Source organism: Cololabis saira, chromosome 7 (assembly GCF_033807715.1).
Source record: "Cololabis saira isolate AMF1-May2022 chromosome 7, fColSai1.1, whole genome shotgun sequence".
Lineage (NCBI taxonomy): Eukaryota > Metazoa > Chordata > Actinopteri > Beloniformes > Belonidae > Cololabis > Cololabis saira.
The window spans coordinates 41,941,944-41,966,981 of record NC_084593.1 but is presented as its reverse complement, the minus strand read 5'-3'; the positions used below and the strand labels follow the sequence as shown (position 1 = coordinate 41,966,981).

At 41.3% G+C, this 25,038-nt stretch overlaps 1 protein-coding gene across 1 annotated transcript in view; it reads left to right on the top strand.

Moving 5' to 3' along the window:
* LOC133447289 (zinc finger protein 420-like) overlaps nt 1-25,038 on the top strand; it is a gene marked incomplete at its 3' end in the record, with an annotated part of 127,163 nt that overhangs the window by 1,628 nt on the left and 100,497 nt on the right. The window contains exons 2-6 of the mRNA XM_061725924.1: nt 2,574-2,672; nt 11,709-11,837; nt 12,089-12,169; nt 12,475-12,569; nt 21,089-22,061. Coding sequence (XP_061581908.1) covers nt 12,501-12,569; nt 21,089-22,061 — 1,042 coding nt within the window. The remainder of the gene's footprint in view (nt 1-2,573; nt 2,673-11,708; nt 11,838-12,088; nt 12,170-12,474; nt 12,570-21,088; nt 22,062-25,038) is intronic.

Sequence of the window (25,038 nt, the reverse complement as noted above, 5' to 3'; positions counted from 1 at the left end):
CTGGTCCTCCCATAACCACCGACATCGATAACACGGAAGCAGTATTTAGCATCCACAACTGCCAAGAGGACAATAGAGAATGTCCCCTTGTAGTTGTAGAAGACTGATCCAGAGTTATCTGGAGACTGGATCACTACATGCTTTCTGTCTATCGACCCCAGACAGTTTGGAAAGTTCCAGCGTTGGAAGAAGTCAGCTGAAATGGCCCTCCAATCTTCAGTGGATGGAACAGGCATGTAGTCTTCCACCAGGCAGTAGGGCTGAACGATATGGACAAAATTTCATATCTCGATATTCATGCCAGATATCTCGATATCGATACGATACGATATGACTTTGGTTCGGTGAAAACCAAGCATTTTTCAGAAAAATAAAAACATCAGAAATCAAGAGTCCAGTTTTATTGATTAGAATTCACTGCCAGTCATCAACATTAACATAAAGTCACTCAATAATAAATAATAATCAAAATATTTTACTGTAGCTCCGCTTTAACAATAAATAACCAATGCAGTTAGAGTTAGAGTTCAGTACATGTTATTGATTATTGATTGGACGCTGCAGCTGAACGGACTGTCACAACATCACTGCAGTTTCATGACGGAGTGAAGACAGATTACAGATTAAACTCATGTTTCACTCCCAGGTTTCATATTTGATTTATTTTCTGTTTCAACAATTAAATATCTAAAAATGTTAACTTTCAATCTGATGAACAAAAGAACCAGAAACAACTTTCTTAATGTATTACTGCGCATGTGCAATCCCCCCATTTGTCCAATCCTTGTTTTTCAGTATCCTCCAACGAATAGGAAATAGAGAAAAGAGTTTTCCACTCGCTGTTTTAATTCCCAATTTCGATTTTCAAACACATCAATGAATTTTTTATTATCAAAACAAAAGATGGGGAACGGATTATTTTGGTTTATTTCTCTATTTTTATTTTGTAATTTCAAAACTAAAAACGGATGGCCGCGAAATACACGTCGCAATTTTCACCAAGCACGACTTGCACAACACCTCGCTCTGGTCGACATCATCCTTTCTAAATCCAAAATACCTCCAAATAATGGAGGATGATTTATGTTTTGGCACAAAATTAGATTCAGCACCGCCACCGGCCGCATTATCCTCCGCACTCATGTCTCCTTTCTTCCGTTTGGATTTCTCCGCTCTTCTCCGGTGTGGCTGTGTGCGTCTCAGTCTCCCTCCCTCCCACCCTCCTATGTTTGTCATTGGTTGGCTTCAGCTGTCGATCAACAGCAAGCATGAAATAAGCTTTGTGGTTGGCTGGCCGTAGTGGTGCGTTCAAGGGCAATCTTAAAAGTAGTGTTTATGGAGACTGCTCGCGCTGTACAAGCAGGGCGAGCGGAAATATATCGTTTATATCGTTGCTTTTCCGTTATTAATGTCTTGAATGTTCATATCTCGATATAGATACGATAACGGTATATCGTTCAGCCCTACCAGGCAGTCCCATATTGCCCTCGATACTTCTGCCACAATACTGCACACTGTGGAAGGCCCCACACGGTAGCTGCATGCTATTGTGCGAAACAAATCCCCAGTTGCAAGGTATCTGTTGAATGAGAATATATTGATTATGTAACATGCCATACTCAGGCAGACTTGTATTATTATATTATTTATTAATATTATTTTATTATTACTTTATTTTTTTATTACTATTATTATCTTTTATTTTCAATCCCATACATACTGTCTGGTCTACAGATTAGATTCATCATCAATGCATTCATTTTACTAATGTCAACAAACTCATTCACATGCATACACGGGCATAGCTGTGCACTAAAGTTTTTTTTTCCAGGAATTCCAGCAAACGGACATTTTTGCAGATTTAACTGCCGTTTTTACCTGAACTGTTCATGTGAAACACCGTGCTTAATAATCAGAAAACACAGTTTAAATAATATGAGTCTAAGTTTACTTTATAATGAGAGTATGAGTTTACCTACCGTCCGTCTCTCTAGCAAGCAGGAGGTTTTGAATGTCGGCGCGGTGGTGTGTGAAAATAAAGGCTGATTTATGGTTCCGCGTTACACCAACGCAGAGCCTACGGCGTACCGTACGCGGCGACGCAGACCGTACCGTGCGCGTCGCCGCGTACCCTACGCCGTGTGCTACGCCGTTGATTTAACGCAGAACCATAATTCAAGCTTAAGACGCAAAGATCTGGCCCGTTGCGTCTGATTGGCTTATATGGCGTGGTGCCTCTTCCGTGGTTGGTTAGATGTCGGCACCAAGGACTGATGGATTGGTTATGTCGGTCTGTCAATCAAGAGTCTTGAACTACGGCAAGCCGCGAGGACGAAAGTTTATGATCATGAAAAAAAATATATATATATATATATAGTAGTGAATGGGGAAATAAGCGTGAGGAATGTCAAGTGTGGCGTGTGGTGTGAGAATGGGTCAAATTGTGTGACTGTCACACTCAAAGCGTGAGACTTGGCAGCCCTGCTAATACTGGTCTCCATTTTCATGGAAGTTTCTTTGTGTTTTGTGAGTGTCTTTGCTGGAGTCTCACCATCCTCTGTTTCTACCTCCAGCACTAAAAAACAAGCAGAAGATACGATCCAAGATTCAGCTTGTTTTGAGGCTTCCACCCCTCTGTCACTCCCTACATCATCACTGATTGAAGAAATCAGGTTAGTGACACTACAGTTATTATATGTCAGACCCTTACCCATCCTCTATAGCTTTAAGTGATCCCCATATACAGGGCTGCACATAATTATTTTGGTCTGGTGCTCAGAGGAGCCCCTGGATATGTGACTTGGGGCTCCAAAAACGCGGTGACCCGTCTCGCCGGATCAATAAAAGAGGGATGCAGGAATAAGTTATAGGCAAAACGATATTTATTCACTTATAAAGATGAATTAACAAATTATGGTGCGTGTTAGTCTGTAGAGTCAGTATAAAAGCCTATTTTGCACCTAGGGTTGCCAACTTTCAGAAATAGAAATAAAGGACGCCCCGATTTCAGCAGCGCAGGAGCCAAAAAAAAGCCCCAAAACTTCTAAACTGGATAAAATTAATAATAAATAGCTATGCTATGTATGTCCACATCAGCCAAGGTGTAGAATATTGCTACAGGTGAAGAATATGGTGTAAAAGTTAACTTATTTCAATAATTCAAATAGAATATGGTGTAAAAATTAACTTATTTCAATAATTCAACTAGAATTTGGTGTAAAAGTTAATTTATTTCAATAATTCAACTTAAAAGGTGAAACTAATATATTACCTAGTCTTATTACATGCAAAGCAAGATATATTGAACCTTTTCAGGGCTCCAGACTAACTTTTTTCATTAGGAGCACAGTAGCCCCTAACTGAAAATTTTTAGGGGCACAATCAGAAGTTTTAGGAGCGCACATCGTTTATCGACACGCTAACCAAATGTTTACATTTCTACTACATTTCAGTGTATTAGTAATACGTATTTCATAATAGATTAATGAATTACCACAATGTGCTGTTTCAAATGCAGTGTTACATTTTATTGTGCATTTTTAAAGATGCCGCAACATAAAGTAAACTGACAGCACCATTGCTGTCATTATATATAAAAAAAACATACATTCACATGATAAAAAAGTGCTTGGTAACAAAGTGCTTAGTAACCTTTCAGCCATGAATGTAACTGTTAAACACAGTACTTAACAAATGTACAAATATTGGGGGTACTGGCCAATAACATTTCCCTACTTGTGTCTTTACTAAAACCCTGAACTTACACCAGTTGACCAAATTCACTGCCTTCACTCAAATAACTAAGGATCTTATCAAGAAATATTCTTATTTCTAACCTAAAAATGCCATTACACCTGATAACACACATCACTTAAAAGGTTAGGTGTTTTTCCCACGTGTTCAAATTTAACTTTCATTTGTGTCAAGCAAATTTTAAGCAGTGTTCAAAATAAAATGATGAGCCCTGCTGTATTGGAGCACATTTTCTTTTAGTTAAAACTGTAGCGGGGACAGATGTTTAGAGAAACCTATGTATGTACCGGGTGAAGGCTGATTTATGGTTCCGCGTTACAACGACGCAGAGCTCTGCGTCGATTTAAGGCGGAACCATAAATCAGGCTTTAGAGGGGGGAAATATCGGAGAACAACCAGAAGAATATAGAGTGGATTAAAAATAAAAGTTAAGCACTGAGCTACATGTGTCTCCCGTCTGGGCCATTGCAGACTCATTGCCTGAGCATGATGTTACTAAAACCAAACATACCCGCCGCCTCTTTCTTCTAACTTTATGTGCGCGCCGCGGCGGCAGCGAGTTGTGTCGCATTAAATATGGTCCGGGCGTAATACCTGCTTTGAGCTGGTGGAATTAAATGAAAAAAATAAATAAATAAACAAATAGATCCCCCAATTCATTCCCTTTCACACTCATTGGCCTGCAAATATGGGGGTTCATTGAGGCACTCCTTCCACGTTTAACGTGTAAAAAAAAAAAAAACACTGGCAAATTTACTGGTCGCACGTGTGCGAGTGGACATGAAATTCAGTCGCACATACTCAAATTTTGGTCGCAAAATGCGAGCATTTGGTCGCAGTCTGGAGCCCTGCTTTTACTTTTTATAAATTTGATGATGGAATTGTTTATTGATTTCATAAAATATTCTCTAATTTATTTTTTATTTGGGGTTTTCATAAACTGTGAGCCATAATCAGAGAGCAGCGTCTTGCTGGTGCAGGTAACTGCTGCATGCAGTGACGGACACTGGCTGATTTATGGTTCCGCGTTGCACCAACGCAGAGCTTACGGGGTAGGATACGCGGGAACGCGACATACGGTACGCGTCGCCGCGTAACATCATGCAGCCACTTTTCGGCGAACACACGTTTTCTGTTCGATTCGGGTAGTGGTTCAGTTTTGCATCTCTTTGTAGTTGGTGGTGGTGGAACGCCAAAATAATTACTTAATGGCGCTTGCTTCTTGGACATTTTGACGAGACGTGTCGGGGTTTGTTCAGTAAAGCCTCAAGTATGGTTCCGCGTTAAATCGACGCAGAGGCGACGGCGTACCTACGGCGTAGGTTACGCGGCGACGCACACCGTAACCTACGCCGTAGGCTTTGCGTTGGTGTAACGCGGGACCATAAATCAGCCTTAGAACTGATCCTTACCTCTCTTCCTGCTCAACCCACCGCTGCAACGAGCATGGAGGGGGAGTAAGGACGCGCTGTGATTGGCCAGTACCAACTTTGAGTGGCAGTTCTGGGGAAAAGCTCCCGCAATAGATTTTTTAATATTAGTATTCTGGTCTGGCCACAACCAATAATATGAGCCCCAGCTGTTGGTACGCAAAAGCGCTTCGCAGCACAAGATTGACAGCGCACTGTGGATTTTGACAGCGCATGCGCTCTGGCGGCCCACTTATGTGCAGCCCTGCCCATATATATATATATATATATATATATATATATATATATATATATATATATATTAGGGCTTTCAAACGATTAATTTTGTATTAATCGCGATTAATCACGTTTTCCATAGTTAACTCGCATATTAATTGCACATTTATTCACACATTTTTTTGCTGTTCTAAATTACCTTAAGGTGTTTTTTTATGTTTTTAATACTGTTAACAACATGATAAAGGGCAAATATGCTGCTTTATGCCAATGTTTATTCAACTTTCCACAAAAAAAGCTTTTTACCTGAATGTAACGTTCATTCATAAATACAAACACAATGTAGTCCCCATCTTTACTTGTAAAGACTCTAAGATTCCTTGTTTTTTTTTAAGCAGCTCAATGTAAAACAATGAACCATATGCATCACAAACATTGTACAAGAAGTGCATTGGTCAGTGACATTTTCCATGTAACTATGTCTAACCTCATATGGAGGAAAATAAAAGGCTCAAAAAATATCCCCTTCTCCTAAGTGGGATCAAAACGGGGGGATTAAAAAAAATAAAGTGCACATGTAACAGCAGCGAGTGTAACTCAACCTATAACGTGCAGTTAGGCTATAATAAGCTAATACTTCAGATTCTTTGGAACAGATCTCTCTTTGCTCATCTAATGTATCCAGGTGAGGAACCTCCTTCCCTCACATCTATCCAGCGGTGTCTGCTTTTGACGGGGGGGCGGCTGCGCATCGGTCGTGTGTTTGGCTGCTAGTGGTATTTGAGACTCGACATACTTCGATGGCAATTAATTTCAAATCAACATGTAAATAACTTTAGTCTTGTCCAGTGAACCCTCTGGCATCTTTTTGAAAGTGAACTAGCCGTTCAAAAGTCCCTTTTTTGGCCTCAGTGTTAGGGCTCGGCCAGGCAGGGCTTTATAAATATATGGGCTTTATAAATGTATTAAATATATGAACGCGGAGTCGGCGTGGCGAGGAGCTGCACGCGGCGCCGAGCACGAGCCGGGCAGACAGTCGCGCTGTGAAGCCTGATTTATGGTTCCGCGTTAAATCGACGCAGAGCTTACGCCGTAGGTTACGCGGAGACGCGCGCGGTACAATGCGCGTACCGCGTACTTTTCGGTGTAGGCCCTGCGTTGGTGTAACGCTCAACCATAAATCAGGCTTAAACCACCTGCAGCCCGTCAGCTCATCAGGAGAAGTTAAAGAGCGGCTGCGAGTTGTTCATTGCTGGTTCGTTTTGTTAACTCTGTGAGCTTTATTGGTTTGTTTGTTAGTTTGCTGGTGGTTTTTTTTTCTCTCTGTGACTTTTGAGTTATTTATGAAGAAGTTCTGAGTTCCCTGTGAGCAGTACTCGAGTTGAGGGGGGATGAAATATAAAAAACGGTCAAAATCATCCCCCCTGAAATAAAAACGGTCCAAATCTTCCCGCCCTGTAAAACTGCCATCCCCCCTTTCCATCCCTTATGTGATTTCATCAATGAATGTGGTTTTACTGCTATTTCAACATTTAGAGTCATCACCAGAAAAATAACTTATTTGACAATTTTCACCTGTTTCAAGTACATTTTCACTTGAAATAAGTAGGAAAATCTGCCAGTGGAACAAGATTTATCTTCTTATTACAAGCAAAAAAAATCTCAAGTGTAATGAGATTTCTTTTTACTAAAATTAGACATTTTAACTAGAAGTAAGACAAATATTCTTATTGTTGAGATTTTGAGTTTTTGCAGTGATCCATGTTACTTATCCTGTGAAGGACAGAGTCATATTGATAAGTTCAGAAAACTTTTTTTTATTGTTGTGTTTTGATGTATTTGATGTAAGCCCAGTGGATATTTAAAGCTTACAGAACTGCTGCTATGTCATTCCTGCAGTATTTCTGCAGGTCAGTGCTATTATTTGTTATATATTTTATTATTTGTAATCAGCACAAATTATCTGTCCCCATATGATAAAATCCACCATCCCCCCTGATTTTGTTTTTTACAACTCGAGTACTGCCTGTGAGAAAGGTTTTTTGTTCCCTGTGGGAGTTTTTCTGTGTTTTTCTATTAAACTACGCCTCGTTTTGGCTAAAGTTTAACCCGGTTTGGTGTCGTGCGATTGGGTTCAGAGAGAACGACCCATGTGTAGACGTGTTAAAGAGGTAAAGGCACAGATTTGTTTTCTTTATTGTTGTAATCTGTGCTTTAAATAAATCTGGCATTGTTTATTATAAAACAGACTGATTTATTGCTTGTGTAGTTGAAAAATACATGAGAACAGGACCTTGAAAAAAATAATCGCATATTAAATCGCAATCGCAATATTGAGGACAAAAATCGCAATTAGATTATTTTCAAAAATCGTTCAGCCCTAGTGATTGTGCGCCTTTGTCGGTGAGAATGCGGTATGAAAGGGTCCTGCCATGGAGGATTTGGGCCTCCATTGGCAGGACAACAAAATGTAATAATGTATTAATATTATGCTATACAAAGATGGTTATTAATATTATTATTATTATATTATTATCATTATTTTTGTTATCATTATTGTGTTTAGTATATTTTATTATTGGATATCGGATATCGGGAGTCGTTGGCCTGGAGGGTGAGGGCCTCCTGGCCACGTGCCCGGTCCGGGTGGCACACACACACTCCCATACCCACACACATACATACACATACCGTAGATGACCAAATAGTCGCCTGCGCGCAAATACGCGGCTGTGCTCTAATAGCCGCCGGGGTCCGAGCCCATTTGGCATAATAAACGCCGGTTCAATTAAAATTCAACCAAAATATCTGTACCGTTTCTGATTGGGTGGGCACTGCGAATCATTTTTAGACACAACAAAGAACGCATACCGCAAAAGTTGTGTCTCGGCGGAGGAACCCGACGTCCCAGCAAAATGAGAAGAGAAAAAAGAGGTTTTCTGAAGAGCAGACAGCGCACACACTGAAGGCTGATTTATGGTTCCGCGTTACACCAACGCAGAGCCTACGGTGCAAGGTACGCCGTAAGGCTGATTTATGGTTCCGCGTTACACCAACGCAGAGACTACGGCGTAGGGTACGTGGGGACCCGCACCATACATGGAAATGCGCTCTTTTTTTTTTTGCTATTAAAACATGATTTGTAATGTGAATTTGCAAAACTTAAACTACAAATAATAGTTTTTGACGTAACATTAGAGATTGCGCATGCTCTCTGTGAAAGGATGAGGCAAATCGGGTCGCAGCTGCTTCAACTGTGATTCCTTCACGAGGAGCGACCAGGATTTCAAACACGCTTGATTTTCTTGCGACCTCACGATTTGTGATCGGGAGCTCGTCGTGAGGTGTTGTGTACAGTGTGTACAATTTTAGTTCCAGTGGTACTATGGTGATCTCATATGTTCTTTGTAAGTAATGGTCTGGTGCTGCTCATTGCAAAAATAAATAGTAGCCTGGTGCAAATACCCGCCTGGTTCTTATAAACGCCTGGGGTCCATGTGGATTTAGCATATTAAACGCCCGGGCTACTAAATGGTCATCTACAGTAGCCACATATACACACACACACTCACTCACGCACACATATATATATACATACATACATACATACATACATACATACATACATACATACATCCGGCAGGCCTGCCTGCCTGCCTTTTATGTTACAGCCCTATTGATAATAGGAATAAATTCATTTTTTTCTCAGAATTCTACACAAAATACCCCATAATGACAACATGAAAGAAGTTTTGTTATGATTTTTGTAAATTTATAAAAAATAAAAAACTATAATTTATATATATTGCCATGAAGCTCAAAATTGAGCTCTGGTTCATTCTGTTTCCACTGATCTCTCAAGTTGTTTCTACAGCTTAATCGGAGTCCACCTGTGGTGAATTCAGTTGATTGGACTTGATTTGGAAAGAGACACACCTGTATAAGCTCTCACAGTTGGCAGTGCATGTTGCAACACAAACCAAACATGTCAAAAGAATTGTCTTCAGACCTCCGAAACAGGATTGTTTCGAGGCACAAATCTAGGGATGGGTACAGAAACATTTCTGCTGCTTTGAAGGTCCCAGTGAGCACTGTGGCCTGCATCATCGTTAAATGGAAGAAGTTTGGAACCACCAGGAATCTCCCTAGAGCTGGCCGCCCGCCTAAGCTGAGCAATCTGGGAAGAAAGGGTCTTAGTCAGAGAGGTGACCAAGGACCCGACGGTCACTCTGTCAGAACTCCAGTGTTCCTCTGTGGAGAGAGGAGAAACTTCAAGAAGGACAACCATCTCTGCAGCAATCCACCAATCAGGCTTGTATGGTAGAGTGGCCAGGCGCAAGCCCCTCCTTACTAAAAAGCACATGGCAGCCCGACTGGAGTTTGCCAAAAGGCACCTGGAGGACTCTCAGACCATGACAAAAAAAATCCTCTGGTCTGATGAGACAAAGATTGAACTATTTGGCATGAATTCCACGTGTCGTGTTTGGAGGAGACCAGGCACCGCTCATCACCTGGAGAACACCATCCCTACAGTGAAGCATGGTGGTAGCAGCATCATGCTGTGGGGGTGTTTTTCATCAGCAGGACCTGGGCGACTAGTCAGGATTGACGGAAAGATGAATGCAGCCATGTACAGAGACATCTTGGATGAAAACTGATCCAGAGTGCTGTTGACCTCAGACTAGGACGACGCTTCATCTTTCAGCAGGACAACGACCCAAAGCACACAGCCAAAATATCAAAGGAGTGGCTTCAGAACAACCATGTCAATGTCCTTGAGTGGCCCAGCCAGAGCCCAGACCTGAATCCCATCGAACATCTCTGGAGAGATCTGAAAATGGCTGTACACCGACGCTCCCCATCCAACCTGATGGAGCTTGAGAGGGTCTGTAAGCAAGAATGGGCAAAACTGCCCAAGAATAGTTGTGCCAAACTTGTAGCAACCTATTCAAAAAGACTTGAGGCTGTAATTGCTGCCAGAGGAGCTTCTACAAAGTATTAAGCAAACGTCATGAATACTTATGCTCATATGATTTCTTGTTATTTTTATTTTTAATAAATTTACAAAAGTCTCATCAAAACTTCTTTCATGTTGTCATTATGGGGTGTTTTGTGTAGAATTCTGAGAAAAAAAATGAATTTATTCCTATTATCAATAGGGCTGTAACATAAAAGAATGTGGGAAAAGTGAAGCGTTCTGAATACTTTCCGGACTGTGTGTGTGTATGTATGTATGTATGTATGTATATATATATATATATATATATATATATATATATATATATATATATACACGCACACATAGCTACACATTTGCACGCGCACACACGCTTAGCCACACATACACTTAGCCACACATACATATACACGCGTACGCACACACATACAGCCACTTAGTCATATACATACACACACACACACATAGCCACACAGACATGTGTACACACACACACACACACACATAGTCATATACATACACACACACATAGATATTGTTAGGTTCCTAAATCATCACAACATAAATAACTTGGAAAACGACACCAGAGACTGTTAGAAATGATTTTTCAGGCGCTCCTGCAGGAGGGAGAAGCATACTGACAGAGGCAGACCCCCTGACAGCAAATGCTTCCCAAAGACCCTCCCCTTGCAGGAAGCTATTCATTCGTAAACTGACAGGAAACATGACCATATTTGGAACAGTGAATGTATAGATGGACAATGGACAAAAACAGGAAACAGATGGTCAAACAGATCAGATGATGGTTGAAAAGTCATACCTATGACTTTTCAGTTAATAAGTAACTTATCTGTGGTGTGCAGAGCAACAGACATCCTTTTAAGAAATGGTCTTGTCATCAGATGGTCCAACTAACCCTTAGAGACAATGAGATGGCTGTCAGTCGACCCCCCCCCTGACAAAAACAGATAACAGGCTTCCCTGTTATCTGTTAGAGCATGTGATTGGGGTCTTGAAACAGATGTGTCTAAAGACAATGGTTAATTTACCAACGAGGAAATCAGCAGTTTTAACCTCCTGCGTGTGTCAAAGAATGTCACAAACACAGTCAGCTCTCTGACTTGACTTGATTCTGATTCTCATAAGAACAAACTTAATTCAGACTTTTGATTAATCTGACAGATATATATACACTGGCTTGTTCACCTGCATGCTTGCTCTGTAGTTTTTGGGGTTAGTTAGCAGTAGCATAGCTCAGACCGTGTTCGGATCTCGAGATTTGGGTCAATCGGTGCTCGTGTTTTGGTCGGCTCCGTGTAAGTTTTGTGTTTTGTTTGTGGTTTTTGTTGCAGATTTCCAGTGCTTGATGTGTGCCTCCGTGTGTTCCTGCTTCCTGGATTGGCAGTGGATGTCACCAAACTAGACTAAAAACCAAACTAAAAATGTATTTTCTTGAATCGAAATAAAACATATTTCAGAAGGTAGGAACCAGGAGACATTTGAGTACAATAATAGTTTTATTGCAAACAAAAGAACAAAAAAAAAGAGAATATACCACCCGCTTATCTCTGATTCCTGAACAACATACAAAATAACTGGACACAAACTGTCAAGAACAAATATAAAATGCAGTGAAAATAGAACCGCTGTCTACTTTATCTCTCCTTTTTAATGATATTAATATCCTTTACATGAATGTTTGCAGTAACTCTCACCTTTGTTCATTGTTCAGCCCATTTAAGGCAACCAGCCATCCAGTAGGGGAGTCCCCAACAAACTGGACACAAACTACTGAGGGATGAGCCGGTTCCACGTTAGTCCTATCCATAATATGTACATGTATACACATCAGTCATTGAAAATATTGCTTAGTATAAAGTTTAGTGTTAAAACGGTTGAAATATCGTCCTAATTTTGCCGTTTTAAATGACTAACAATGACAGCACGGATCCTTAACTAAAATCTCCCCTTAACTCTTACGTTGAATGTTTTTAAACCTGTTGACGTCCATGTCCCATCCATGTCTACGGGTTTTGTCATGGTTTTTGTATTTATGTCCTATTTTATTTTGATGTCCCATGGCCATGTGTTTACGTTTGTTCTTTTTCTTTATCACAGGTAGTTTTCCAAAGATTACATCCACAATGGAGGCAGTTCATTCACCAAGCAAGGCCTCACGGCAGGTTCTTGCTAAGGAGGACAACCCAAGACAGGTAATTATCATGCTTGTTTGGCTGTTTTTCTGTGACTGGAATTTTGCTCTTTCTTTTTTAATTTTACTGTGAAAGATTGTAGTAATAGGACAGCTTCAACGATGTCATACAAAGTATTCTGCTGGTTGTGGAACCAGGATGCCTAATGAAAATAACAGGGGCCCAGCTGCTTGTGACCCATGTTTTGGATATTGTCCCATAAAGAACCACCTCCACATGACAGATTGCCCTCGTAATTATCTAGGCTTCTTCTTAGGAGCAAAAATCTTTTATTTTTTTCTCCTGAGAAGCACATTAAGGCCTGTTTCCTATCTCACTTCTTTGAGATCACAATGAGGCTCACTTTAAGCTGTCTTTGCATCTGATTATATTTATTTCAATTTTTGTCAGATAATTTCTTTAATCACATAAGAAAAAGCTTGTTAAGTTGTTCAGCATCATAATGTAAATCTCAAGTATATTTTACATGCATTTTAATAACAGCATTTAAAGGTATAGTCAGTAATGTTGGAGAGCTAGCAAGATTTGAAAGTGGCACCTCCTCTAAGCCCCGCCCCCTCCTCCCCCTTCCGTCAGCGCTCCGTCCAAAGCCACGCCCCCACAAACTTTGGGGAATGCGCATTTGCAGGAGTCAGCAGAGGAGAGCGAGTTTTCCAGGACATTTTGGACAGCACATTTTCATGTTTATTATTTATATTTTGTCATATTTGAATAAAAAATAGAAAACAATCAATGCCTTTCCTTTACTATTTCAGCATAAACAAGCTATTACATTTCTCACCTTCTTACATGCTAAATGAATAATGACAACGAATGTGGTATAACACTTTCTTTTATTTAAAAAAATACAAAATAGAACAATCAAATACTATTTTTACACAAGTATCTATAGCGTTGCCACCTCTGGGTGTCAAACAATCTGTATTTACACAAGAAAAGCCATGTCCAGAGACGGCTGACAGATCAGGCTTTGCATGAGGTGTCATTGTGAGCTGTGGCCAATGGCCATCTAGTCCTTGGGCAGTGATTTACCTTTTAGGGGGAATATCACAATTAGACATCTGACAACAATTACTGCATTTCAAAGACACAATGAATGACAACACTTCAACTATGTTTCCATTTCACACAGTAACAAACATTCATGACAGTTTTCTAAGGGCCTGATTTACTAAAGGTTTGCGTGTGTTAAAACGTGTGCAAACTTGACAGCACGCGCAAACCAAAGTGCCAGCTGATCTACTAACAGCGTGCAAAGACGTCTGCGTCTCTGAAATGCGCAAAATTGCACACACAATTCAGTTAGTACTTTTGCCCTGATGAATAATCAATATGGGGCGTACCCGGCAGAAATCCTAAATACTGGGAGGGGACAATGCAAATATGTCCATTTACCACGCGCAATGAGATTTACCAAGCCTGAAAGTAATTGCGCGTATTGTGATTGCGTCTGTATTTAATACGTTCGAAAGGAAGGTGCTAATCGGCTGCTGCTGTTATTGTGGCAAGGAGGCGACATCCAAAATCAAAGAATATGCAGAGAGAGAGTCTTTATTCTGCTGCATGCTATTTTAAAAATGGTTGCACAAGTTTTATTAAAGGCCACTTTGTCTTTAGTTCTCCGCCTTATATCTTGCCACCTTCTTTTATTGTGCCCCCCTCCACTCGCCCACAAGCAGGCCAAGCCTTTGTGCCAAAACTTTGTATTTTATTGATTACTTATCTTATTGAACGTGAAATCATCCTTCGTAAATTACATTTAATTAAAACCCGTGCTTATTAATCACAAAACACAGGTTAAACATCATGACCAAATCCGCTCCGACCCGGTGTGTAGTGATCAGCGCAGAGACTGCAGCTTCGCCTGAATTATGGTTCTGCGTTAAATCGACGGCCATGGTCCCGTCTGTCACACATTTACTGTCAGTGTTTGCTATATAATATATAATATTTGCAATATACTGTGGACATCTGAATAAAAACTTAACTCATAAATATATTGAATCAAAGCGCTCTCCAGCTCTGTGTCTGATTGTCTTTTTCTCCTCAGATCATGCCGAGCACCGCGGGGTCACGCAAACCCGACCAATTCAATATTAAAATCAAATTCGGTCCTGTGGCCCGTTTTTCTATTTCGTATTTTTGATCTGTGCCTAAAATTGAAATATGAAAAACCAGACGTTTTTCCGTTTTTTGTGTTACCAACTGCATTTATTCTATCGCAGGTTTTCTCCGATATTGCGTTTCTTTTGGTAATGTTTAAATTTCTTTGCTGTAGTTCATGAATGTGTTTATTTGCCTCTTCCACTAATATCTCTAACTCCAACTCGTCAAATTTCATTTTGCGCTTGTGACTTGTGACTGTGCATTCCATCCAGACTCTCCATGGCGTAGAGTTTGCGCTCGCAAACCTTAAGACACGCAACACCTCATTTAAATACTGCTGTTTGCACCTGTTATCAATTGCGCACGCAATCTTAGTTGATAACCCGCAAACCACACGCAAACAGCACGCGCAAACTTTTTCAGTGCACACGCAATTTAGATAACTAAAGGTGCATCTCAAAAAATTAAAATATATCATGGAAAAGTTCAATATTTTTGTAAGATATTTTAGAAAGTACAGAAAACAAAAATATAAATATTTTCATGGTGTCTGAAAATATGTATACATATTTTATTCATTTTTCATTTCCTGAAATATCTTACAAAAAATATTGAACTTTTCCACGATATTCAAATTTTTGGATATGCACCTGTATTTTAGATCATAAGTTATGATATGGATTTTTCAAATTACCTTTTCCACATAAGTATGTTAGCACTTCATGATCAAGCTACAATACTGTAAGAAAACTCACCTAGACCTCTGCTGAGTTGACTCTGCAAAAGCTCCTGCATTGATGGGGCAGGGACACCTGACAGAACCCCATGTTGACGCGGATCGTCAGGCCTCTTTCTTGCGGTCCGTGGCAGACCCCAGGTAGCCGACAACCTGCGCCGCAGAATCGCACTTTGGCTTTCTTTTTTTAGCTTTTTTAGCAGGACGAGCCATTACAAGTAACACTGGAGGTGGTATTTTTGGCTGCGTTCTCTCTGCCATTCTTCAGCAAATGTGACTCGAGTGTGTGAAGTTTTCCGGCAAGATTTTCGACGTGACGAGTGCGCGCATGGGACAGAGGGGGGCGTGGGCAGGACTTAAAATGAAGACATTTGATTGGTTCTTTCCCCCTTGCCAATCCTCTGGTCCTCTGACCAATCCGTGCCATTCGGAGCGCAAAAACAGATTGGTCAGAGTTTTTACAGGATTAAAGCTGTCAGGAAGGTCAGATTTTTTTCTTTTCTTTTTCTGAACACAGTATTCACTGGCTACTCTCAGGATGGAAGGACCATTTCACCCAGTATAACAATACATGTTTTTGAATACGATTACAGACTATACCTTTAACGTTTTATTCAATCTAAAATAAAACTGTTTCCACTAGTTTCTGTGGTACTATAACTTAGTTTAGCAGTTTATTTCCAGATCTGTGGGCTACTTTCAGACAATGTTCTATGAACACGTCATTTTGGATTATTATTAGGGCTCGAGCACTGACAGTGCGAAGGCCCTATTGTATCTGTAGGAATTGTTGTTTATGAATCAAGTGTGATGATGCAAGGAAACATCTAAAACATGCAGGACAGGTTTTCCCGAGGACCAGGGTTGGAGACCCTGCTGTATATTATCATGTATTGTCCTAGTGGCTTTTCAACTTTACTCAGAGGCTGTAAATCTCCAACAATGTGGTCCCCTATCAGTGTTTCTACCTGTTACTGGGAAATCAACCCCCTGAAGCTGCAGCAGTGGGACTGGGGTCGTTTGGGGCTGTTGGGTCTTCTTGCTCTTTCCTGATGACTTTTTTTGATTGTCGAGGACTCGCAGATATTTTCTCACATGGATGCTTTAACTCCACATGACGTTTCAAATTTGAAGTTGACGAGGCAGACGCTCAGACTTGTTTTCTCAGCGCAGGTGGACATAATTTGCACAGAAAGGTTAGATTTTTACCATTGGACTCTTTGGGAGACGGTGTGTAAAATTCCTGCAGTTCATGTTCAATATATAATAAACACAATAGTTCGTGTCAACTCAGCAGAGGGCTAGGTGAGTTTTCTTACAGTATTGTAGCTTGATCATGAAGTGCTAACATACTTATGTGGAAAAATCCATATCATAAATTGTGCTACATACAAAAATTATAGGAATAAATACAACCACCTAATTAGAAAGAAATCTATGGAAAATATTGAAAGAATTACTCAACAAGAAAAGAAAATCATCTATTCCAGCCCAGTCTACATTTATGGCGCATAGGATAACAGAGCATATACATAAATTGCTAATAAATTCAATGATTTCTTTATAAATGTGATTCCACGTCTTGCAAAACATATTGAAAGTGTTCATGGTTCTCCTTCTAACTATAAATGAAGTTTATCCCTCTTTAAATAATATTGAACCAATACAATAAAGCAATGGTCAATTCTCGCCAAATTCATTAAATTCCAATTGTCCCTGAACGCACCAGGAGAAATAATCGGCAGTTTCAGAATTCCGACGGTTAAATGCATCTCCTCCTGGTCCGCGAAGGCTGCAGTTCTGTTAAACTGGCCAATAGAGGCAGATTTTGCGGCTGAAATCGGGACGTCCCTTCTCTCGGCTCTCTGCTGCGCGTGGCCGCAGCGCTGCGCGCTCCTGACCAGATCTCGGATGAAAGCGCGATAATAATAAATATGATGAAATGATTACAAAGCTGCTGTGAAATATGGTGTAATACATGTACTGTAATTTTCTGTAGAAAAATTGAATTTAAAAAGACGGGTTTGTCTCAAAATCAGTGGTTTTATTTTTCTGTTCGGTAGAGAGGAGAAAAAAAGCAAGTGTGCATTGTGGGCTTACAGACGTGCGCCGACCGGCCGAAAAACATCGGTGACAACTATTCCACTTGAATATTCCACCATAGATGTCTTCAGACTAAGGCTGCGTCCCAATACTCCCCCTCGCCCTCGTTTTCTTCACTAACCCTAACTTTTGCGCGTTCCCGTGAAGGTAGTGGTGTCCCAATTCCTCTTTTCACCTAGGGGGAGGGGGCATAACGAGGGCTAGGGGCTGAGAATAGCCCCTTCAAATCGAGGGATTTCAGATGCTCACTTGGCGAGCGAGGGGGTAAGAAAATTTCCCAGAATGCTTTTGCCGCAGGCTCTGCGTCGATTTGACTCGCCGACCGAAGGCAAACAGGCAGACTCGTCTCAGAGAAATAGAGAGAAATAATCCTGTGACTCGTCAGATTTATTTTGGATGTTTCTGATATAATAGTCTTCAGAAACCACAAAGTAATCCAGCTGTTATCTGGGTAATTTACACACTTTCAGATAAAGTTGCGGAAGATCACGCCAGAATAAAGGGATTTATGGTCCGCGTTACACCAACGCAGAGCCTATGGCGTAGGTTACGTAATCTACGCCGTAAGCCCTGCGTCGATGTACGCGGCGACGCGCGCCGTACGCCGTACCCTACGCCGTAGGCTCTGCGTCGATTTAACGCGGACCCAAACTCCGGAGCCGGCAGACAGAAATCTCTAAATTTCGGAGCAAATTTCTTAACAGGCGTAGCTACAACTGTTAGATTTAATCTATTAAACCAACATCTTCCTAAATGATTTATTTCAGCCAGCATAATTCTCAACAGAGCTGCGTCCCGGGAGAGAGTTTCTCTCCCGGGACGACGGAGCAGCCTGACCCGGCGGACATGTCTGATCTCGGGCTGTGAGCTGCTGCTGCTCCCCGGGGGCGGTGGCTCTTCTCATCTCCGAAAACATCGGAGTTATTTGGATAAACTGAGCCCAGGTTGCGGATCTTAAGGTTACCTTTATGCCTGAAAAAATATTAAAACTTAATACAGTGCCATATTAACAGCGCTACAGCTGAAATTAAAACAGCTTTTGGCTCTCTGCTTCCTGATCAAGTTGGGGATGAAAACGAGGGGTAGGGGGAGAATTGGGACAGGCACCTGGGCCAAGTGCCCTAGATTTCAAGTGCCCTAAAATATCCCCCTTCTTTTTTAGGGGTTAGGGAAGAAAAGAAGTTCGAGTGGAGAAAAGAAGGGCGAGTGAAGTTGAATTGGGATTGGCCCTAAGGCTGCGTCCCAATACTCCCCCTCGCCCTCGTTTTCTTCACTAACCCTAACTTTTGCGCGTTCCCGTGAAGGTAGTGGTGTCCCAATTCCTCTTTTCACCTAGGGGGAGGGGGCATAACGAGGGCGAGGGGCTGAGAATAGCCCCTTCAAATCGAGGAATTTCAGATGCTCACTTGGCGAGCGAGGGGGTATGAAAATTTCCCAGAATGCTTTTGCCGTACTCTGCGTCGGGACAGGCACCTGGGCCAAGTGCCCTAGATCTCAAGTGCCCTAAAATCTCCCCCTTCTTTTTTAGGGTTTAGGGAAGAAAAGAAGTGCGAGTGGAGAAAAGAAGGGCGAGTGAAGGAGAATTGGGATTGGCCCTAAGTCTACAATTATGCACATAACACAAAATACTTACATTAGGTGAATCTTCTGTGAAAACACTGGAGAACTCTTTCTCCACCGCGAGTGCACGTCGATTGACGTCACCATGCTGCGCGCGCAGTAACGTTCCCCCCGCTCCCCCCCTCCCCCTCGGCCTCCGCTCCCGTTTTATAATACATCCATGCTCCGCTCCCGCTGCGTGTGACACAGACAGAGATTCAGAGCCAGCTGTCCATTGGATTTAACATAAAAATTCATTATAAATCGACTGTTGCACATACATTGCTCAAATCGACATTTTTATATCAGTCAACAATATCTTTACGAAGTTTGAAGTTAATTGGACATGGCATGACAAAGCTATCATTTATTTAGTTATTTCATATTTTTTTAAAAGTGAGTGACAAAGTTCTCCAAAACCGATATGTACCAGCATATGATTTTTGAGTCCTGTCAAAAGGTATCTGAATCTGACATTTAATTGTCCTAAGACAAAAAACAGTGATTTTTAATGATTATTTTACCAGAAATTCAGAGGGACGTAAAAAGGCAATTTCGTTCAAGTTATTGCCACGATATGCGACGCAGTCAATAAGGACCCTTATGACAATAATAATTTCATTGTGATTGGATGAACGAAACAGCAATTACAGCACATAATTTGATGAAAAATGTATACCTGACCAAAAGCTGGCGCTATGGAGTTCATCCAAGATTGTCATATCCACTTGTTCAGAATGGAAGCCTGATTATATGTATAGATTTTGGGTCAAATTGAACAAAGTATTTGAAAGTTAAAACAACTTTTATGTTCATGGCGAGACACCGAAAAATGACTACCTCTAACGGCGACGCGTTAGAGATAAAAAGTTAGTTTTCTCTGTCAGTCAATGTCTTACCTATTATGTGACCAGCTTTGAGATCCATCCACTCATCTCGCTTGGAGCACGGATGCATACTAGAAGACATGACAATTCCTGGTGCCAACAGGTGGCGCTACAACCGATCCTGAATATTCCACCATAGATGTCATCAGGCTCAGTCTACAATCGTGCACATACGTTTTCCACATCAAATCATGTATTGCTGAGTTATAGCCAATTGATGTTTCATGGCGAGCCTTAAAAATGACCTCAAACTTCGTCCGGATCAGTACGGTCACGCCCTCTGGTGAAAACTTAAAAGCTTCGCAATTTAGCGTCTGCCATTGTGTCTACATTGTACAAACCAAGTTGTGAGCCAATCCGATAAAATCTCTAGGAAGAGTTCGTTAAAATACGAGGCCTGGAAATGACCAGAATTCATGAAAAATGCAATTTTTTGTTCAAAATGCCGGACTTCCTGTGTAACTTAGAGCATGGGTCCAAGACACTTTTTCGTAGAGCTTTGTCTGATACAATAGACACATAAAGGTCATTGCTGTAAGTCAACCATATTGTGGGGCTCTTCAAAAAACATAAAATAGGTGGTGCTATAGAGCCCATTCTTGTCGACCCATGCCTGTCGCCCATAAAATACGTAATTTTTCGCAACTCTGCAAGCGTGTGCAAAATTTGGTGAGATTTCGAGCATGTTAAGGCCTCCAAAAAGGCAATTCATTTCTCGCGAGAATAATAATAAGAATGATAAACATCACAGATACAATAGGGTCCTCGAACCTTCAGTGCTCAGGCCCTAATAAACACAATAGTTCATGTTCAATATTATGTTTAATATATATAGTTCATGAATGGGTTTTGAGTGTGTGTTTCAGCAGCTCTCAAATTTTACACTTATTACGTAGACGTATAAGAAGTCTCATCTGAAGGTGTCGTACTGTTTAGAACTAGTTGTAACAAAATATGTTTAACATTATTCCTCAGAAGATAAACTTAATTGTCTCACAGGAAACAACCTGAGAGGCAGCACTTGATTGAGACTGAAAAGGCTTTTGATAATGCATCCTTGGTAATGTAAGTCATTCTCTCTGTTACAGAATCCTAAAGGAAGACCCAAAAGACACTGCTGTGATGATTGCAAGCAAGTCTTCACCACTTCAGCAAACCTGAAGATCCATAAGAGAACTCACACTGGTGATAAACCATACAGATGTGATCAGTGTGGATCGGCTTTTGCCGAGAAAGCTACTCTAAAGCGACACCAGCTTATTCACTCGGGAGAAAAGCCTTACAGCTGTGATCAGTGTGGAGCGGCTTTTGCCCGACAAAGTCACCTTAAGAGTCACCAACGTATTCACACTGGAGACAAGCCTTACAGCTGTGATCAGTGTGGAGCGGCTTTTGCCCACCAAAGTTCTGTAAAGATTCACCAACGTATTCACACTGGAGACAAGCCTTACAAATGTGAGCAGTGTGGAGCGGCTTTTGCCCAGCAAAGTGCTTTAAAGAGTCACCAACGTATTCACACTGGAGACAAGCCTTACAGATGTGAGCAGTGTGGAGCGGCTTTTGTCCAACAAGGTCAGCTAACGAGTCACCAACGTATTCACACTGGAGACAAGCCTTACAGATGTGAGCAGTGTGGAGCGGCTTTTGCCCACCAAAGTTCTCTAAAGAGTCACCAACGTATTCACACTGGAGACAAGCCTCACAGATGTGAGCAGTGTGGAGCGGCTTTTACCACATTAGGTTATCTAACGATACACCAACGTATTCACACTGGAGACAAGCCTCACAGATGTGAGCAGTGTGGAGCGGCTTTTGCCCACCAAAGTTCTCTAACGAGTCACCAACGTATTCACACTGGAGACAAGCCTTACAGATGTGAGCAGTGTGGAGCGGCTTTTGCCCACCTAAGTTCTCTAAAGAGTCACCAACGTATTCACACTGGAAACAAGCCTTACAGATGCGAGCAGTGTGGAGCGGCTTTTGTCCAAAAAGGTCAGCTAAAGCGACACCAACGTATTCACACTGGAGACAAGCCTCACAGATGTGAGCAGTGTGGAGCAGGTTTTGCCACATCAAGTCATCTAAGGCGACATCAAAGTATTCACACTGGATAGAAAGTGTACATCTGTGATCAGTACTAGGGCTGAACGATTTTTGAAAATAATCTAATTGCGATTTTTTTTTTTCCTCAATATTGCGATTGCGATTTAATATGCGATTTTTTTTTTCAAGGCCCTGTTCTCATGTATTTTTCAACTACACAAGCAATAAATCAGTCTGTTTTATAATAAACAATATCAGATTTATTTAAAGGACAGATTACAACAATAAAGAAAACAAATCTGTGGCTTCACCTCTTTAACCCGTCTGCACACGTCTGTACACACGAGTGTCATGGGTCGTTCTCTCTGAACCCAATCGCACGACACCAAACCGGGTTAAACTTTAGCCAAAACGAGGCGTAGTTTAATAGAAAAACACAGAAAAACTCCCACGGGGAACAAAAAAACCTTCCTCACAAGGAACTCAGAACTTCTTCACAAATAACTCAAAAATCTTAGGGAGAAAAAAACCACCAGCAAACTAACAAACAAACCAACAAAGCTCAGAGTTAACAAACGACCCAGCAATGAACAACTGGCAGCCCCGCTCTCTAACCTCTCCTCCTGATGAGCTGACGAGCTGCAGGTTCAGGCTCACAGCGCGACTCAAGGCTGATTTATGGTTCCGCGTTACACCAACGTTGAACCTACGGTGTAGGGTACACGGGGACGCGCGCACTACGGCGTAGGCTCTGCGTCGATTTAACGTGTCGATTTAACGTAGAACCATAATTCAGGCTTCACTGTCCACCGGCGCGCGCCTGGCTCTTGCTCATCGCCGCGCCGACTCTGCGCGCATATATTTAATACATTTATAAAGCCCCGCGTGGCCAAGCCCTAACGCTAAGGCCATGGTAGATAGGTTACGCGGCACCGCTCCACTCACTCGCACATTACGTGACCAGATCACATCACAGCCTTTGCGCTTAGAAAATCTCGTTTTATCACATCGCAATATTATCGCAAATGCAATTAATCGTTCAGCCCTAATCAGTACTGATATCATTTATTTTTAAAGTTCAGTTAGGCAGCACGGTGGCTTAGTGGTTAGCACTGTTGCCTCACAGCAAGAAGGTCCCTGGTTCAACTCCCAGGCCCAGCAGAGTCTTTCTGTGTGGAGTTTGCATGTTCTCCCTGTGCTTGCGTGGGTTTCCTCCGGGTACTCCGGTTTCCTCCCACAGTCCAAAAACATGCATGCTAGGTTAATTGGTGATTCTAAATTGCCCGTAGGTGTGAGTGTGTCTGGTTGTTTGTCTGTATATGTGGCCCTGCCTCTCGCCTGAAAATAGCTGGGATAGACTCCAGCAGACCCCCGTGACCCTGCAAAGGATAAAGCGGGAATAGATAATGGATGGAGTTAAAATGCACCAATTTAGTTTGAAAGAAGTTTGTGTTTAGTTAGTTGTTGTTTTATGTGTAGTTTAGTTTTGTAAATAAATTCTGATTAATTTGAATGAGAGAAGTTGTTTGTGTTTATTTTATCTATATTTGTCAGAGCTGCTGGTTGTAAAGGTCTGTGCTCAGACTCCTTCCTTCACTGTTATTCTGTAACGCCCCCCCGGGCAACAGGCCGGCACGTAGGGAATAACAGCTACTTTGAGACCCATTTTGCTGTTTAGTTATTATTTCCTGATAAGTCAGGTGGTGCCCCATTTTAATTGAATCTTTTTGATAAGTCATCGTCTTCATTAGTTATTAATAACTACTGTAAGACAATTATGAATAACTTTCTAATAACTGAACCAGCGCTCCCTTTGTGACCAACACCAGCCCCGTCCTCGGTGTCCACATGCAGGACAGTAGCTCTCAAGGACCAGGTTTGGACACTCCTGGTTTAGGACTTTATACGCAAATAACAATAAAGTTTTGACTTTGATTGTAGATGTTCTGGAGAACCCATGAAGGGAGGCCAACACAAGAGAGATGGTCTCTTACTGGTTCCTGTCAGCACTCGTGCTGCTGCTTTAATCAAATCTAAATCCAGACCTTCACCCAGTGAGGATCTTCAGGACGGGCTGAAGAAGACTTTGCACATCAGTCCCACTCCCCCGTCATCAGCACAACATTTGGTGGAAATAGAAATGCAGCTCTGGATGGAAATGAATGTTTAGATACATGATGATCTGACTGAAACAAGGACACGGTCACATGACAACTAAAGGAAGTTCAAATAAATATTAGAGTGAGACACTTGTTTGGTCCAGTTTATTGATACGGAATAAATAAAGCTTGTAAAACAGACACGACTGTTGATGAGACAGTGAGACAAAATTAAGACTTATTAAAAAACTCAACCTAAAATGCAATCCACAGTTCCAGATATAAAAGACCAGATTCTATTTTGAGCGTGTGGCAAAAAGAGAGCAGAGAGAAAGAAATTGGTCAAATCTGGCCCGCCAAGCAAAATTAGTTTGACACCCCTGCTTTAAGCTTTTCAGCTACATGTAGAACGGGAGAACAGAAAAGAAAATCAAACTTGCCTTTCATGCGTCTTCACGCGTTGCGCAACTCTTGTCTGACTTAACGTGATTTTACGGGACTTTACGAATACACATTTGTGCTGATCTGGGCACTGCAGTAATTAGGTTCCAACTACAGGACTGTCTCATAAAATTAGAATATTGTGATAAAGTTCTTTATTTTCTGTAATGCAATTTAAGATTAAGATTCCCAGAATATTCAAATTTTTTGAGATAGGATATTTGAGTTTTCTTAAGCTGTAAACCATGATCAGCAATATTAAAATAATAAAAGGCTTGCAATATTTCAGTTGATTTGTAATGAATCCAGAATGTATGACATTTTAGTTTTTTGTAATTGCATTACAGAAAATCCCAATATTCTAATTTTCTGAGACAGTCCTGTACATGTTGTTCATTGGCAATCGAGTTCTGGTGCAGCTCAGGTGATATTGCGGAGTAATCCAAAAGTAATGT